This window comes from Rhinichthys klamathensis, unplaced genomic scaffold, assembly GCF_029890125.1.
Source record: "Rhinichthys klamathensis goyatoka isolate OS25496 unplaced genomic scaffold, OSU_Roscu_1.1 h1tg000004l_1, whole genome shotgun sequence".
NCBI classification, from domain to species: domain Eukaryota; kingdom Metazoa; phylum Chordata; class Actinopteri; order Cypriniformes; family Leuciscidae; genus Rhinichthys; species Rhinichthys klamathensis.
This window is the reverse complement of record NW_026606557.1, coordinates 1,476,406-1,493,292: the sequence shown is the minus strand read 5'-3', so window position 1 is coordinate 1,493,292 and position 16,887 is coordinate 1,476,406. Positions and strand designations below refer to the sequence as shown.

Here is a 16,887-nt window from a genome sequence, read left to right as displayed (position 1 = left end):
AATACTGGAGGCACAATCTATGGTGTTGGTAATTTTTCTGTAGAATAGTTCAACACTTGAGATCTGTTAGTGAAATCAGACTTTTTTTAAAACCTGGCAACTCACGTAAACCACAAGCAAAGGGCACATTCTGAAGCACCAGTCGTCTTTGGAAGGGATTTGATAACTGAATTGGGGGAAAATGTTTGCTCAGCATCAAGGTTCACCATCTTCTACTGGCCTTCAAGGTTGGTCCATCCTGAATTGAGCCGAATGAACGAGGCAGAAGATGTGACCGCCAGTCCCTTGAGGGAGCAAGAGTCGGTAAAACACCTTGGCCTCTTCAGGACTAAAGACTTGAGTGAATTTAAACTTAAGATGCTAAAAGGCAGCTCCTCAATGTCTTGCTACAGGGATCATTTTTAAGGCCACATGGCGATGAAATGGTTAACACAAAAACCCCTACGCCGTTAGAGCAGGGCAAGGCTGATTCTTAGTACGGCTCCCCTAGTGGACAGGATGACTAAAACCATAATCGGACACGCACACATTCATACCGAGAGCCAAGTAAAGACCTGCGCCGCTACAATCGCTAACAGTTACCCGTGCTACACTAACCCTAGGCTCATCTCGAAGGCATCGGACACGTTCCCTCTGGGCAAAGGCAAACTTGAGTTATGAGGGAATGCCAGTGGCAAAAATATCAGCAAGTGGCACCTTCTCCCATTACACTCATAAAGGCAGATCATGGTTAAAAAAGAAAACGAGGAATGTCAGAAAAAAAGGAATGACGTGGGATAATCGGGAAGGGTTCGGGGACACGAGAGGAAGACGAGGGGCAGTGAAGATTACTAATAACATCCATGTCAAAAGTATCCATGAGGGTTTTTTTTTTTTTCTGAATTTTTTTTTTTTTCCTCTTGGTTTTACTTTTATATACAAACAAACCAAAACACAAAATATGGATTGTGCACGTTTTTGTTTGTTTTCACATATATATTTCATGAAAAGCCTCAATACTCATTTGGGAGGGAAAGGGATAGGAATGTGTGGAGGAAGGGATTGAAGATGTGGGAAGTGGACGGAGTGAGAAAAATCCTGTTCCTTTGAATCAGTTAATCCAGAACTATGATGGTGATGACGATGATGGAGGGGAAGAAAGGGAGTGAGGAATTAGGTAGGAGAATGGCAAGAAGGAAAATGGGGGTTTGGAAACCACTCAATCTTTCCATTCCTTCTTGATGTTGAGGTTCCATTCCCAGGACAGGTGGTCGTGCTTGTCGTCGTCAGTGAACTTGGATTTAATGTTGTAAGTGCCTCGGGCCAGCATGCCTTTGGGCGCCTCCTCCAAGGGTGTCAGGAACTCGTATTCATTCGGCCGGGGCCCGTAACTGCCCACCATGTAGTCAGACTTGTCAACTGAACACAAGAAACCGGTGAAGAGGTTTCGGTTAAATAAGACTACTTGCTATATTAATTCATTGTCAGTGAGTGGAGGTTAGAGCAATCAAATCTTTCAACAACCCAAAAAAACATTGATAGCACATGCTTTGATCGAATGACCCCAAGACCCCAAAAACGCCCTTGTACGAGTTTATGTATTTTACATTTATAACATGATAAATAAAGCAAAATCCCACCAGACACGCCACAGGATTTACATAACAGCTTTCCAAGAAGAATGGAAAAGGGCGGCCCTTATGGAAGCATTTGGGTAGCAATATTCAATTTGAAATGCAATTTGTAAAATGACAATGCATTTCTGTATTTAAATTTACATTTTCCAATACATTTGTGCAACGTTTGGTGCAAAATGATAATTCAATGATATAATTTACATTTGCCATTTCAAACACTAGTTTTAATATGGAAATTGAATACATATTGTAACGCTTTATAAGTTGCAAATTTAAAATGTATTACAGAAATGATAAGATACGTTTAATATGTTCAAGCAAAAACTGTATTAAAAGTATCATTTAAATGTTATTTTTCTTAATTGCATGCATTTACACTCACAGTTAAGGCGCTCGCGATTGCATTTTCATTAAATGTCCCGAAATGAATGTAGCAAAATTCAATGTGCAAATTGTCATTTTGCATATTACATTTCAAATTGAATATTGCTACCCATATGCTTCCATAGGCCCTACCCAAGTCCCTAATATCTAAATCACCCAACCAAAGCAATATAATGCACAGAAATATGTGGATCATATAATTTCACTCCAAAATTAAAAGAAAAGTCAAGCAATAAGAATATGCTGTTGCTTGAAAGAAAATGAAGCCCATTACAAAATGTTTAGCTTTGTGTTGCCAAATACTCACGAGTAAAATAAATACAATTATGTAAATGAAGTATTACAGTATTTATACATCATATTAGTATTTGTTGTGCTGCCTTTTTTTTTTGCAGAATCCAAAATGAATCAAGAGAGAATACTAGGAACTACTAAACCTGGAAAGCAGCACATTTGCTTTTGATTTGCGGTGACATGCAAAATTGCGTCATTTTTAAAGAACACTTACTCTTCACCCCTTTCCTGAAGGTCTGCTGTACATACTTCAACCCCGAGACGATCTCTTTGTTTACCTGTAAGCAGATGTGGACCAGTGATGTGGCGTTCTTTCAGTGCAGCATGTTTGCATATGCAGTCGGTACACAATGTGCCAGTGTTTATCCCACAGCAGATTTATTCACGCAGCCATGACGTAATGTGGACATACAGGGCATCATAACTGACTGGATTATCCAATAACAGACACTAATACATGGTAAATTACTGTAAATTCAGTGATAATGCGACTTCTACTGGACACAGTTAATGTGCCATGAAATTGTTATACCGTGTAGAAGTTGAGCGATACCGTTCATCCCTAGCAATTACTGTTCAAATGTTTCCTGTTGTGATCATCTAACCTTGAAGCTGATCTTTATCCTGTACTCCACCGCCTCCTTCAGCACGAACGACTGCTTCTTATAGGACTCCAGATCACCTGAGAGAGGAACAAACACACGCTTAGCTTTATTCTATGACAAAATACATCAGAAATGTCCCTTTTTTAAACTCCCCCTGTGGTGAAAATCAAGCTTTTAATGTTGTTTCTATGTGGTGTTTTTAATATGCTTTAAGACAAACCATGTGTAAATTCATAAGTCGACAGCATTGCTGAGTATTTTCTCCTTAAAACTGCAGTGAACCAAAGACAGTCTCAAAAACACGGTTTGAAATCGCTGGTGTTTCTGACGTCACAAACTACCTTGTAACCAATCAGATCAACGTGTGATCGTCAACCAGTGGATCTCTGAGCTGAGTGAGTGAGTGGAGGCGGGGCTCATTTGCATATTCATAGAACCACGTTTACTAAACGAGGCAAGGGTGTCGAGTTACATTCAAGTTTTTTTAAGAAAGAAAAAAACATTTACAAGTGTCATTTTGGTGATCAAAGATGAGTTTTAAGGGATACAATTATTGACTACAGGGGGACTTTAAAGCTTTTACTTGTCTTGAACGGTCGATAACAAGTGTCTAAATGAGACTACAGAATCTATTTATATCAGCCATCCTGTTATATTGGCATTGGCCATTAAAAAGCAAGTATCCATTGACCACTAATAATGACCTGGATAAGAACAAATATGTAACAGAAAGTTGAGCTGGCGTTGTCAGGTGTGGTGTGAGGTTGATTGTGAACACACACTGCAGTTGAATCATGTTTCCAGCAGATGGCTGCAAGGACACACACACTCTCTCCTCTCATCTTCATCTCTCTCTCTCTCTCTCTCTCTCTGCTGTGCTTTATCTAGGTCATGTGACCGTAAGATTACCTCGCACCACAGGTTTGTTTGGCTTAGTCATAACTTGAATAACACTAACTAATAACGGCATGAATATATCCAAGAGAAATGAGCTCAGACTATTGCATCACAACATATACATTGTTGTGATGCGATTATATAAATAGGGTATTTGAATATACATGCTGTAGATTATGTAAAATAACAGTTCTCATGCTAAGTCTTATTTTCAAAACTAATTTGTAATGTTAATGACTAAATAAAAGCTCAAACAACGAGGTTTGTGTTCACATGTTTGAGCTTCCGCTGACCATATCTGATGTGTGCGCTGATGAATAAAATAAAAATGTACGACTCGATTCATATCGATTATGAACTTTTGGAAGCTTGATGTTTTTAATCGCCTTTCCACGGATGGACAAAGATGCTGAGGTTGAACGAAAGTCTTATGGGTTTGGAGCGACATGAGGGTGAGATGACAGGATTGTTATTTTTGGGTGAACTATCCCTTTAAGAACAGAAGTGTTCTCGACTCACCTTGCAGGTCAAGGGTCAGCGGGGCGGGAGCCGTCTCACACATAAGAGTTAACCGTGTCACCTGAATATTGGGAACGGTGGGATCTGCAAAGTGAACAAAAGAGACAAGAAAATGACATAAGAAACGCCGTAGATTGACATTTGTACATCCAGGGCCTGAATTTCATTTCAGAAAATGGCTGACTCTTATGGAAAGGATTTTTTTATGTTATGTGAGGGGGGTAATATTTTAGACAAATGTATTCATTAACCTAAAAATGCTTGCTCACTCAATGTATTTGTGTTTTTACAACATATTTTAAGAGCATCTTGCAAATACCCCAATGCACTACACATTATGTTCCTTTCCATTTATGAATAAAACTGATGCAATTATGTGCCGAATAATATTCAAGCGCACACCTTGGGTTCAAGATGTTAGCATTCACACAGCACAAGAGGATTTGAATTCAAACTTTGAATTTAATTTGGAAAATGGAAAACCAGTGCAGTCAGATTCAATTGTGTGTTGATCTCCAAACCAATCAAACGCTCATTCTGATTATGGTCTTGACTTCTAAATGTGGCTATAATCACACACGCTGATCATTGCATTAATATTTTACACACTTGAGATGAATGTTGTGCAACCGGACCAAAGAAAAAAGAGAAAATGACTAGACTGGGAAAACCCAGACAACTTCCGGCAAATTTAGATTTGCTCTGAAAGTTAGTCCGGCAAAGAGCTCATTCAAGCCCATTTCCAATCCGCCGAAATCGAGGCACCAATCAGAAACGTTGGGGCGGGCTTTACACGCTGACGACAGCGCTGGGATTTTGAAGCAGATTTTGTAGCCTACATTACAAAGATGGATGCCGCCGTCGAACATCACTCGTTCGAATCAGCTATCGCGTCTGTTTTAAGCGATTTGAACGTTTCCTTTTTGTTAAAAACCGAGCAAAGAACAACACTCGGAGATGTTTCTCCGCCACTCTGCATACGTCATCTCCTTCATCGCTCTGATTGGGTTTAGGTCTATCCGCGACGTCCGTTGGTGACGCCCCTCTGGAAATGATGCGTCTATGACGCTTTGCCAGACCATAACTCAGTTACAACTGAGAATGGTCTGGTTTTAACCAGGCTAGAAAATGATACATTTAGTCTTGGTTCGCTTAGCATTCACAACTGAATTTTTAACACCGAACCTAAAGATACAACACACAAGGAACAAGGATACGTTCACATCTTGATTGGACAGATTCTGCGACGCATATTTTGCGACGGAACTTAACGAACATCTAAAACGATGCTGTCTTCTGGGCTAAACGCGCTCGTTGTATGTGCGTACCATACATATGATGGTAATCTGACCAGCTGAGGACTCAAAAAGAGCTTATAAAAAGTGTTATGGAATCAAAACAGCTCCACGTTTGCACACACAAATAAAGATCTGCTGTGTGACGACGCGGTTTTGTACTGAACATCGCCACTATGATGAGAAAAAACAGGCATGCTTGAGCATTACGGTGTGTTCACACCGAACGCGAATTTAATTATTTGCGCGAGTAGATTACATACAAAGGCAATGCAAAGACGTGAATAGACGCATCATTCGCAAGTTGAAAAATTTGAACTCGAGCGAATGTTCAAGCGTCTAACTAGACGCGATAGACGCGTATTTGACGCTCTATTCGCGTTCGGTGAGAACACACCATTAGACCCTTTATAGGGTAACATTTTGTGACATCACATCCTGTTTTGGGCTCGTTTGCATGTCTGTGGTCCGTGTTGTGTTCATATTTCATTCGAACCGCACCAGAGTTCGTTTGTCAAGACCCATCTTTGCAGCGTCTCGGTCCACTTGTTTGGAGCCACCAGGGTTCGAGTAACCACACTAACAGAGGGTTCGTCTGAAACGAACCAAACATGCCAAGTGTGAACACACCCTAATATACTCGCTAAACTTGCATGCTAATGAATAAATGCAAGGAAACTTAAAAGCAGAACTCGTGGGAATGAGTCAAATTATGTACAACACTCGTACCAAATCCAGGCCCTGATATCACAAAGACTTGGCAGTAAACAACCACTGAACCAAGGATTCACTGGAGGTCTCACTGGAATGTGATGCCTACGATTAACAACGCCACATAACATGTTACATGAACAGCATTTTCTCATCACCTTCACCAGAATGAAGTCTAATTCGGAACAAACAATGGCCTTCACTTGAAAATGTTAAAATAACGAATCCTATTCCAGATTACAGAGACGCTGACAGCCCGACTTCCCGAGGAATGTGTGAGGACGAGAACGTCCAGAAAACACTTTTGTTTGTTTGAGCAGCTCAACCTCTGGCTCCGCTAATGTCGTGAGATCAGGCCGGGTGTTTAGTCGGACGAGGAGCGGGTGTATTTTGGGAAAACTAACTGCATTTGCTGCCGCTTGTTCTATAAGCAACTTCAGAGTTTTGTTTAGAGTACGACCAATAGCCCAACAACTGACGTCCAACCACAGAAACACACAGCTGGAGATTATCATCCATCCATCATCATCTCTGATATCACTCTACAGTAGGAAATGAGATTCAAAAAGCTCTTCAGGTGAAGGGATGAGCCGTCACACACAGGGTTATTGTAATGGCGGACCCCCGGTGAAAGCAAAAGGAGCAGGAACTCTCGAGACGTGGCCTCGTTCCTGAGAGAAGCAGACGTGAACCAAGAGTCTCCAGCTCTAGCCCAGAACAACATGATTTACCCGAGGAGGACACATTCCTGGATCAACATTATCTGATGGGTCCTGGAACGACTCGCGTATCTGGAGGAAAAATCACACGCTGAATATTTATCAAGCTACGATGCAACACCATATCAGCTTCAGCAATCGTGAGAGAGGACGAATAATCCTTCACAAATTGAGTTTAAAACACTTGCGCTAAGAAATGTACGTTCTGTAATCGTGTTCGTTTCATATGATTTTGATTTGGAGAAAATTTTAAAAGTTTCAATTCGGTGCCTCTAAAAATGTCATGTTGTATAATCAAAGAAAAGGCAATAACATTTCCCTGACATCGTCACAAGTTTGGGGTCGGTATATATATATTTTTTTAAATGTTCTTGAAAGAAGTCTCATGCTCGCAAAGGCTGCATTTATCAGAAATACAGTAAAAAACAGTAATATTCTGAAATGTTACCATTTAAAATAACATTTATAAGAATATTTAAGTTCAATATTTATCATTTTTTATAAATGCAATTTATTGTGATGCAAAGCTGAATCCAGTCTTCAGTGTCGTGTGATAAAAATCTTCTTTTTTTTACACAAATGTTATGAATAATTTAAGTTTTTGAGGAGATATTTTAGAAAGAAATAGAAAGGTTTTTATCGCCCAAACTCCGTCATGAGGGGCTGCAAGGGGTCTCTCCATTAGTCTGTCATATAAGCTACATACATTAATGATGAGAACATTATAATTGTGTGCTTAGGACATGGCTTTCAATGGAGACACTTTGGTTTGTGTAATCAGGTTCTCAGAAATTATATAATAATTTGGATTTTGATTTATCAGCCAATATATCGGCTTTTAAGTATAAAGAAATATCGGTATTAGCTGAAAATGTTCATATCGGTGCATCCCTAAATGCAATTTTTGAATGCATTAATACAACAAAAAGGGGGGGAAAAGGAGCATCATGTGATGCGCCAATGAGTCCGAGTCGAGACGTTTTACATGTTTCCATATTTCATGGGGATTGATCCATAGGCATAATGATTTTTATTAGGGCTGTCAACTTTAGTCGTTTAGTCTTGGTCGACTGACATTCTCATTGGTCGACCAGTTGCATTTTTTTTTTTTTACCAATAGAAATTAATTTTCATTGATTTACTCCTTGATATTTATTCCTTTTTAAGCAGTTATATATTACTGTATTCTAAATATAATTAGCCTATGTTTTATCCGCCAACTAAATGCTTTAATTTGGCTATTTTGTAACAGCTCCACAGTTTAGCGCACCACGTAGAACACCGTAAACAAATCCTTAACAACAACAAAAATGTTGCAATGAACGTGCTTTGTTTTAAATAAATCACACACAGTAAACAAAACCTTAACAAAGAAAAACTTTGCAATGAACATTGCAATTTGGACGCGCAAACTGGGTGCCGGTGCGGTGAGACGTAGCCTACACGCTCGGGCTGATTCGGCTTGAAGTCGTTCATCTTCGGATGCGGCGCTGTTTACAAAATAGCTGTGCACACAGCCAAGCAAAATGGGGTCTTGCAGGTCTTGCGCACCCAACGCGTCATTTTTGCCGTCCTCACCTTCGCGCTCGTGCGGACGCGTCGAGTATAAACAAGGCTTTACTCCGTGTCAGCGCGCGCTCTGACCGGTAAAGGTGCACAGACCTCTCCCGAATCATCTCCAGCAGTAGCAGCCTCCGTTTCCCTCTTAAGCTGATATTAGTATTTAAACACTCTCTATGATACATTTTTTTTGTTTAAAAATATTTGAATAGCACTGTTTTGGCGGTTATAGAGTTCTAATGACGGTGTTCAACTATAACCATCGGTCTCACGGTTATATAATAACCGTCACACCCCTAGCTCTATGACAATTGTTTAATAAATGTTAAAAAAAATGCAAAACATCGCGTCTTTTTTTTTTTTTGACTAATTGTTGCGCAGGACAGGACTTTGGTCGACTAAGCATTTCTTTGGTTGACTACAGCCCTAATTTTTATACTGTACAAACTGAATATTCTCTCTCCTAAACCTTCACATCATTTTCAAAAAGAAAATCAAAAAATGTGTCCATACAAGGGTATTGACATCTTTGTGGGGGCATTTTGTCCCTATAACATAGGGTTTATCAGAACCACACACACACACCTGTAGTGCATGCCAAGACATACTAATCATTTAAGCTAAAAATTAAAGCGTGTTGAAAGAAGAGCAGGTCCATGTGATGAATTCTGGGAAAGGGCCTGCTACACTACAATGTGTGTGTGTGTGTGTGTGTGTGTGTGTGCGCATAGAAACCTTCATCAAACTAGGCCAGAGAGAGAGAGAGAGAGAGAGAGAGAGAGAGAGAGAGAGCGAGAGAGAGAGAGAGAGCGAGAGAGAGAGAGAGAGAGAGAGAGAGAGAGAGAGAGAGAGAGAGAGAGAGAGAGAGAGAGAGAGAGAGAGAGAGAGAGAGAGAGAGAGAGAGAGAGAGAGAGAGAGAGAGAGAGAATGTGTGTGTAGGAGAAAGCGCCACACACCTGCAGCAACACTGCAGTTGCCCAGCAGCGCCTCCTTGTACTTGCGGAGGCTTTCGTCGTGCTGGTCGAGTTCCTGGATCTCCTGAAGGCTCTTCTGTGCCGGTGGCTTGTAGTTGACAGCCTCGCTCTGTTCGTTCTCCGCTGCGATAGCGGCCAGCTGCTCTGGTGTGGGCTCCTGCTCGGCCATGATGCACAGCTGGGGGGAGACCGCAACAGGGTTAGCGGAGAGAGGAAACACACACGCGTGCCACAGCGATGGAGATCTGACCCACATAACGTCATGTGACCAGTTCCTCCAGCGTGTTAATTGTTAATCATATTAATGGATGTGAAATGAATTCACCTTAGAAGAGGCCTAATGTGGGCGTCTGTGTTCGGCTCTATTGCATTAGTGGTCAAAACCAATTACTGCAGGGACTCAAACACACTGCACAGCGCTGTGTGTGTGTGTGTGTGTGTGTGTGTGTGTGTTGCCTATTTTTAGGCTGATTCACGATTAAAAAAAATGGTATATATAATTTCCCAATTTATTTCAAATGTATACAAGTTATGTAATACTAGAGTTTTATTTAAGTGCCCACCAAGGCTGCATCTATTTCATGTAAAATACAGTAAAACATTAAAATTTTACAATTTAAAAGTTTTCTATTGTAATATTTCAAAGTGTAATTTATTGCTGTGATCAAAGCTGAATTTACAGCATCATTACTCCAGATCCTTCAGAAATCACTCTAATATGATGATTTGCTGCACAAGAAACATTTCTGAATATTATACAATGTTAGAAACAGATGTGCTGCATCATATTTTTGTGGAAACGTTACCATTTTCATGATTCTTTGATTAATAAAGTTCAAAAGAACAACATTTATTTGAAATGTAAATATTTTGAAACATTAAAAACATAAAAATAAAGTGTCCTTGCTGAATTAAAATACTAATTTCTTCCTATATATATATATATATATATATATATCTTACCAACCTTGAATATTCTTAGTGTATATACAGTAGTCAACATTTAAAGTGGATCAAAACCTTTCATCAATGTTGTACATGAATTTTGAACAATACCCGTTCTTGTCTTAGGACTTAGGAATCAACTTTCTTTGATTCACTTCAAAATGTCGACTACTGTAGTTTTAAACGCTGTAATCCACTCCAGTCCGTGCAAAACAAACATGCACTCGTAAACCAGAACTAATGACTCTAAAGATTGTTATCTTTACTCATGACAAATGACTCTGACAGTCAGTTCCTGAATTAGCATCTGATTGGCTCGCTGTCTGGAGGTTTACATCCCCATGTCAATGTCACATCCTTACGACTCTTCACCCAGCGAGGCCTTTCAAAGATGTACGCTAAACAGAGAAGTGAATGCAGGGAAACGCTCGTGCTGCAATGCAGTCGGCTTGGACAGAAAGTGCTGGTGTTCTCTCCCTCCTGGCGCACTAAAGTCCGAACAATACGACGGCTTCACCTTTACAGCAGCTTTCCTGTTCTGCAGAGCTGCGACACACTGCGGCCTTTCCTTTCCTTACATGGTGTTGGCGTGCTAAACACACAGAAATCACACTCATAACCGAACTGAACCGCTTTCAGCTTCCTCTGACACGTGGAAGATGCATCTGCAAAAGAGTAATCGCGGTTCGCTGTGGTCTTTTGCACTTGTGATTTCGGCAAGTTGCTGACAAATCCAGGGCAAGCTCTAGTTTTATAGCAGGGTTTTATTAGGAAGTTCAGTTTTGTAGGGTCGTTTCAGTGATGCTGAATATGTGAACCACAGAATCCAGTCATAAAGAAAAGGAATTTACTGTACAAGGCGGATTGTCTTGGATTTTGGCATCATTTTGAATGAATAAATCAAAAGTAGGGCTGAACACCATAATAAATGGTGATATGGACTAGTGTCTGTGAATATTAAACCGCAAAAAAAAAAAATTGTAATGTTTATTTAAATATGTAGTCTGCATTTTCTACATATCATAATGCCATGGCTTTGTCAACTACACAAACTCAAGCATGCTTGACATTCATGATGTTATTAAAACTAAGGATTTGTTTTATTTGATTAATTCAAAACTGTAATATTGTGAAAAATTACAATGTAAAAGAACTGTAATATATTTTAAAATGTACTTTATTTTCAGCATCATTACTCCAGTCTTCAGTGTCACATGATCCTTCTGATTTGCTGCTCAATTAACATTTCTGATTATATTATCTGTGTTAAAAACAGTTGTGCTGCTTAATAGTTTTGGGGGAAACTAGCACTGTCACGATACTGGAATTTCGATATAATACCTTGAAAAATATCAATATTCGATAGCATTTTCCATACCACGGGGAAACTGCCATATACCGCCATATTACAGATAATTTATTATCATCTAAATGTTTTGACCATTTATGTAATTCGGTTGCAATAGCTTACACACAGAACAGGGAGGCTTTATTTGGGTCATAAATATCTTAAATTCGAATCATAAATTTAATAAACTTAATTTACATGACAAGTAAATGGCCAGTAATAAAATAATAACAAATAAACAAACTGCGAACAATAGCACAAATAAATACAATAGAATAAAGAGACAAATGAAATGAACATGGTCTTAAGTTTTTCATGTGGGTCTAACAGCAGTATTCAGGTAAGAAGTACTACAGAAACTAAAGTAGCACTGATGACACTGATAGTCTTTAATGTAAAAATGAAATACTGATTAATGCTTACAATTAAAGTTACAAATGTTATTCAGTCAAGAGCAGCGAGTGATTATCTCAGTCTTTTTTACATGATTATCATGACAGATAGCAGCAGGTTTATGAGGCTGCTGTCACTTTAAGAGCATGGATCCGATATACGGTCACACAACATGCGTTTTCTCTCGACTATTAATATTCCTAAACTGACTGTATTTACCTGAATACTCTGCAAGACGGGCATTTTGGCATAATTTAGCATGTATTTGACCGTAAGCGCAAATAAGCCACGAAAAAAAAAGCTCGCAAGCTGTTTGAGAGGCGGCTTTATGTGAGCGACAATAGATCAGTAGTGCGATGAACATTAAATAATGACTAAAATACTACTAATAATGCTGAATTTATACTGAGAGCCGCAGTTACATACATGCGTTATCTTAAAGGGCCTTAAAGTCGTCAAGAAGAGAAATTCACTTGGCCGCCAACAGCACAACAATTTCTATAAACCAGACAACTTGTTTCAGACAAAGATCTGCCAACTTATCTGACAAATAGTTGTAGTGAGGACCTCATTTGAACAAACGCGTGAGATATGAACCGGGAGGACAGAGAAAAAACATCCTCTCAGCATATGGTGTACTAGTACAGTCTGTAGGTCCTGCATATCCAAGGCAGATGTTGTTTGCGTAACACTTCGGGAGACTCACAAACGGACTGCATTACTGGTGCACACAATCTAGTGTGGTTAGCGGTTAATGTGCTTGAGCCACGAAAACCAACAAAACTGTTTTCTGCTCTATCATTAATATGGAAAATTATACAATGTAATCAATAAAAGAGCGTAACATTCTAGGATAATCTTCAAAGTCATCTTTGCCTTGTGAAAACAGTCTCAGTTTTGGCCGTGGATGGTTTTGGCCACGGTCAGACAGGAATTCAGATAACACTGCACAGCTTTTTTCCATTCTGGGCCTCTTCACACTTCTGACAGGGAGATAGGCCGGTTCTCCATCAGCAAGCTCTGGCACGCTGATCCAGCGGCTAGCTTTTCAAGTTTAGGATCAGAAGCGAGAGACACATGATGGGTTGGTCATGTTCCCATTGGGCCTAAACTAGGCGTGTCCATTCCTGCTCTTGGAGGGCCACCTTCATTGCGGTGTGGCTTCAACTGATCTGACTTGACATTTCTAGTGATCCTTGAAGAGCTTGATTATCTGGTTCAGGTGTGTATGAAGCTCTAAAAGTGGGCATGCTGAAGAGGACATTGAGAAAAACTGCTTTCCTTGATTTCTGGAAGTAAACGAGTTTGATGTAGGGGTGAAACGGTTTTGAGTAGTCGCCATTTTGGTGGTGGAATAATCGGAAAATAATCGATAGAAAAGTTGAGACCAATCGGACACTGTTATACAGATGGATCGCGCTTGGATTGGGTAGATCGTTTAGATTGACAGGTCTTGATTTACCTTGCGCCACAGAATAGGAGCACAAAAATGAAAGAGCGCTGGACTCTGGATAACTCATCCACCAAGATTTTATTACTTGTTACTTATGATTATAAATACTTTTATGCTTTTACACATGCAAGTAGTTCTTATGTTCAGTTAGATCACTTGTTTAGAGAGGTTTTTGGACTTGATAAAAGGTGGTTCCAAATCCCATATTTTTGATTGCTTTGAGATTATCAACACAAAATTTGGCCCAGATGCAGTTGAAATGATTAGCCGTGTTTCCACTGTCGGACCAAAACCAATGTTTATTGGTTGAGTAGATGGTAGTTTCAACTAATCTTGGGCCGGGGGAGGGCCTAGACATCAATAATCATTCCTGTTTGGCTCAGAGGAACAAAGGGTTTCAGGGTTTCTTTGACGGATCAATGCTGATCCAAACTTGATGACGCAATCATGTTCACTACGGACTGGAGCGTCTGAATGTCCAAAGGCGACAAACTGAATCTCCTCTTTACAAGACTTTTTAAAGCATACATATTCGATTAGCGGTTCAAAAGTTATTAAACATTTAAGCACAATAGTTATTTTTAGCCGCGGGCGACTGTATCGGTTTTTAAGGGTTAGAGACATTTAAACCGAATTCAGCTCTAAACTCACTTTCAGACACCAGCGAGTGTTTGAAATAACTTCAAATCGTGATCCGATGGGGATTCTGATCGTCGTATGAGGCAGAAATATTCACATGCAGAGGTGGGTAGTAACAATGTACATTCACTGTAAAAAAATAAACCGTAATTTTTACAGTAAAAAACCGGCAGCTGTGGTTGCCAGAACTTTACCGTCAAAAATACGGTAGCAACGTTATTGGTTTTACAGACTAAACTTACAATTTACAGTAATAAACCGTATTTCATTATCTGATATAATGCTAATTTACCGACCAATTGAAGTATTAATATCTGTTTTGAACCATTGTAATACACTGACAACCAACAATCACAGCAGTGATGAGTCACATGATCAATCAAAGCTCTCCACAAGCAGCTCTTCCACAATAAAGTTAATACTAATATATAAAAGCTGCACAGTGATTCCCACAAACATTAAACACCATCATGGTAACACACATGAAATTTTAAAAATGCAATAAACATTCATTTAATAACATTAAAGTTAACAAAAACCCTAATGTGCATAACTGATTAAAAAAAAAACTAAGAAAACTATGAAGAAACAGTTATTCCAACAAAAATACATAAAATCACGGAGGGAATTGTGGGAATGTCAATTTACGATTTTTCACATACAATAAGTTATTCTTTTTCACTTTCAAAAACTGTCAATTTAACAGTATTTTACAGTAAAATTACATTAAATGTACCATCAGATCTATCACAGTTATTTACCGTATATAGTAAGGAAACTTTCTGTTAACCAATTAACGTTTCTTCACTGTAGCATTTTTACAGTCTTTTACCGTTAAAATCACGATTTTTTTTATGCTTGAGTATATTTGGGGGAAAATTGCACTTTTGAGGGTGGTTTAAATGTGGGATTGTTAACTTGAGTACATTTCTGTTAGAATTATTTCACTGTACATCTTTTCTGTTGAACTCTGTCTGGTTGACATGGTATTACATGATATGATATTAACGTTTACAATTTATAGATTCAGTGATAGTTTTCATTAAACACTCACTGTTGTCATAATAATTACTGACCTCCCTAGTCGAGAAGCTAAACAGGCCGAGCGAAGCAGAACAGAAAAACACCCGTGCATAATGAAAAGCAGCTCATGTCCCTTTCTGGAGCTGGCAGAAGTCAATTAAGACCAACGAAATACAATCTGTTTCTGCTGAAGAATCAGCAAAACATGAAAACAAGGTCCAGCTCAGCTGTAAGCATTTATGCCCAGATGAACTCACTTTAGCTGCCAGAGTAAACCAGTACAAACACCGTTGGCCATTTGGCAGCCGCCTCAACGTTCATAAACGCAGAAAGGAGCGCTGGGTAATTTCACACAGCTGAGCATGACGGCGAAACCGTTTAACAAGGTTGTAGCAGTTATATAGGCAGCAGGTAGGCCTACATAACCTAGGGAAACAACAGCAGGTGACTTTATAAAGCGTCTGGTCAATGAAAACAAGGCAAAGTGAGCTGTCAAGGGCCAAGTTCACGCACTTGATAGTGGAGACGGCTTGAATTTGACGTTGGCATCCCCCACTTTTCCATTCGATTCACTCTAGTTTAAATCACTCTAATTAGGGATTATCCAGAAGTGTCATCACTAGGGAAGCTTGAGCAGGACTAACATGTTAGTCTAAGGGTTACAAAGCCCAAGATTAGGCTCGTTACTGAGCAACCATTAAACTTAACAAGATTATGAAGTCAAGATTAGTGCTAATTAAAGGGGAGAAGTGTCGGTAAGAGCGGTGGGATGTCAAGCGGTGCCAGGTAAAGAGGATTTACCTGACAAACCCAATCAGTTTCCTCAAGAGACTCCGTTGTCCTTAGGTTTTTAAGACGTGTGAAGTCCATGGTGAAGTGACTCTAGGCTATGCATTCTGCATTGAGATAGCTACTCGAAACGGATGTTATAAATAGTTTGATGGGGAAGAAAATGAGGCTGTTCAACAATAGGGCTTCAACGCCCATTGAAAACATTCCCATTCTTCTCAAGTGCAGTAGCTTGGCTGGCATGTGACGTCCAGCAAAAAAAAAATAGTGTTGATACAGCCAAATAAACATTGTTACATGTGAACTGTCAAAGTAAACTATTGTAATGCCTAAAACAGAAGCCTCTAGCTCTGGGTAATAATATTGTTACGTAAGGCGATCTTACAGCCAGGAGACTGTAGCTATGGAGAGCACTTGTGTTAATTAAACAGTAGGTCTAATCCGCTGGGAAAGGGAAAGTGAGACTCTCACTAGATGCTGCTTGGTTTTCCAGACATAACTATTTTTCACTTTGTTGACAGCGCTCCAGACAAGACAAAGAAAGGGAAAAAGACTGGCTCTTCATTTGAAACATTTCGTCCCCTTGGAATTATAAGGTTCTATCTGCGTTCTGAGCATTTAGTTTATTTTCGAAATAAAAAGTTCCAAAATGTACACAACTTAAAAAACAACATCACATAATGTAAAGAATAAGAATATGTGAATAACTAAATTTTGACAAAA

The 16,887-nt window shown here is 39.4% G+C and overlaps 1 protein-coding gene across 1 annotated transcript in view; it reads right to left on the bottom strand.

The window, feature by feature from the left end:
- Positions 1 to 1,186: 1,186 nt before the first annotated feature.
- Positions 1,187 to 16,887, bottom strand: part of arhgdia (Rho GDP dissociation inhibitor (GDI) alpha) — a 26,921-nt gene continuing 11,220 nt past the window's right edge. Inside the window, exons 2-6 of the mRNA XM_056250935.1 lie at positions 9,557 to 9,752; positions 4,316 to 4,399; positions 2,900 to 2,976; positions 2,509 to 2,572; positions 1,187 to 1,398 (exon numbers count right to left, since the gene is read on the bottom strand). Coding sequence (XP_056106910.1) covers positions 1,199 to 1,398; positions 2,509 to 2,572; positions 2,900 to 2,976; positions 4,316 to 4,399; positions 9,557 to 9,743 — 612 coding nt within the window. The 5' untranslated portion in view covers positions 9,744 to 9,752 and the 3' untranslated portion in view covers positions 1,187 to 1,198. The remainder of the gene's footprint in view (positions 1,399 to 2,508; positions 2,573 to 2,899; positions 2,977 to 4,315; positions 4,400 to 9,556; positions 9,753 to 16,887) is intronic.